We start from the raw sequence: 1,641 nt of genomic DNA, 5'->3' as shown, positions 1-1,641 counted from the left end.
TCTCCTCCTCTCTCTCTCCTCCTCTCTCTCTCCCTCCTCTCTCTCTCCCTACCTCTCCCTCTCTCTCTCCCTCTCTCTTCTTCCCTCTCTTGCACCCCCCCCCCCTCTGCCACCCGCCCGCCAGCTGTCGTCTGCGGGACTGGACGTGTACCCCGCGGAGCCCAAGATTGATTCTCGGCTGGTTGCGATGGAGCAGTGCATCCTGCTTCCGCACATGGGCACCGAGACGTGCGAGACGCAAAAGAAGATGGAGGTGCAGGTGTTTGGCAGCATCAAGGCGGTGCTCGAGACGGGCAAGCCGACGTTCCTGGTCAAGGAGCACAGGGAGTAAGGGCGGTGTCGTTGGTCGCAGAGATGCAGACGCCCCTGCGCGTTCGAGGCGCCTGTTTTGCAATGGTATAGAAGGCTTCTGCGTTGCCCGCGGTGCGTTGCCCGCGGTCCATTGTGCGTGGAAGAGTCGAGGGGAGGGGGCCCCTTTGGCTGAGCATCTGATCGGGTTGGCGATGCAGGGCCGAGGGCTGCCATGCCTGCCTATCGGGTCCAAAGACGCGGCGCGTGTGGAGCGGAGAAAATACTCGCCAGCAGCCAACAGAAGTTGGCGGGTCGCGGGTCGCGGGTCGAGGCGCGAGTCCCAAAGGGGCAGGCGGGCAGGCCGCAGGGACAGGGGAGAGGTGCAGCTCAGGGTCGAGTCGAGTCGGGTTGAGCTGCTGGCCAGGCCGCGCTGCTGGCTGCACCTTCGGCCCACGGCCCCCAAACAGTTTAGCCCCTAAACCCATCCGCCCGCCGACCTCGATCCCGAACAGCGGCGCTGACCCGCCGCCATCAACCAAGCAAAGGGCATGAGACTGCGGGCCATCCGCTCGACGGCCAGGCCAGGCCGCTGGGCTGCCACTACTGCGCTTTCATGGATCGACGACGCCCCGTTGCAGCCCGAGGCAAAGGCGTGGCACAGCGTAGTCTATCTTTGGCCCCCCCCTCACCGACTGACCGACCGAGCGGGCGGGCGGGCAGGCGTCTGTGCAAACATCATCAAAGCCGCCCTGGCAGCAGCAAGCAGAGCAGGGTAGCGCCCGTCATCGTCCCGTCCCCACCTCCATCCTCCCATCTCCTCCAAGTCCCCTGCGCTACGCACGGCCGGCAAGATACCCTCCCCCTCTCCCTCTGCCTCCATCCTGATACGCCCCTCGTTCACGATCCTGCGACGACTTTGACGATCGCCGCCGCCCTTTCGCCCCCCTCACGACCCGGCCGCCACGCCCGCCAACGACGACCGCGTAGACATCTCGACCAACTCCGCACCGGTCCCGGCCCCGGCCCCGGCCCCCATACCCGACGACAAACGACTGCTTGACGAACCAATCACGACCTCTTGCTGCCCACTCACGACCGTCGCTGCTGTCCATCCCCTCGCCCGCTTGACGCGTCTTCACGGCGACCCCTTTGCGACCACACCTACGCCTGCCTGCCCGCCCGCCTCGACCCGCCACTGCCTGCCATGCTCCTCTAGCTCCGTTGCTCCGTTGCTCCGTTGCTCCCTACCGTACCGCGCGTCCCTTTCCGACACGAGCGCCTCGCCTTCGGTATCGCACGCCAGCCACTGCCCACCTAGCGGCATCCGGTCGGTCCGCGACTCGGCCCGCC

General features: G+C 66.5%; 1 protein-coding gene across 1 annotated transcript in view; it reads left to right on the top strand.

Annotated features, from left to right (window-relative positions):
- PFL1_02427 (uncharacterized protein) overlaps nt 1-331 on the top strand; it is a gene marked incomplete at both ends in the record, with an annotated part of 1,698 nt that extends 1,367 nt beyond the window's left edge. Inside the window, one exon of the mRNA XM_007879939.1 lies at nt 125-331. Coding sequence (XP_007878130.1) covers nt 125-331 — 207 coding nt within the window. The remainder of the gene's footprint in view (nt 1-124) is intronic.
- Nucleotides 332-1,641: the final 1,310 nt, after the last annotated feature.

This window comes from Pseudozyma flocculosa, assembly GCF_000417875.1.
Source record: "Pseudozyma flocculosa PF-1 unplaced genomic scaffold scaffold00006, whole genome shotgun sequence".
NCBI classification, from domain to species: domain Eukaryota; kingdom Fungi; phylum Basidiomycota; class Ustilaginomycetes; order Ustilaginales; family Ustilaginaceae; genus Pseudozyma; species Pseudozyma flocculosa.
This window is presented reverse-complemented; position numbering and strand designations above follow the sequence as displayed.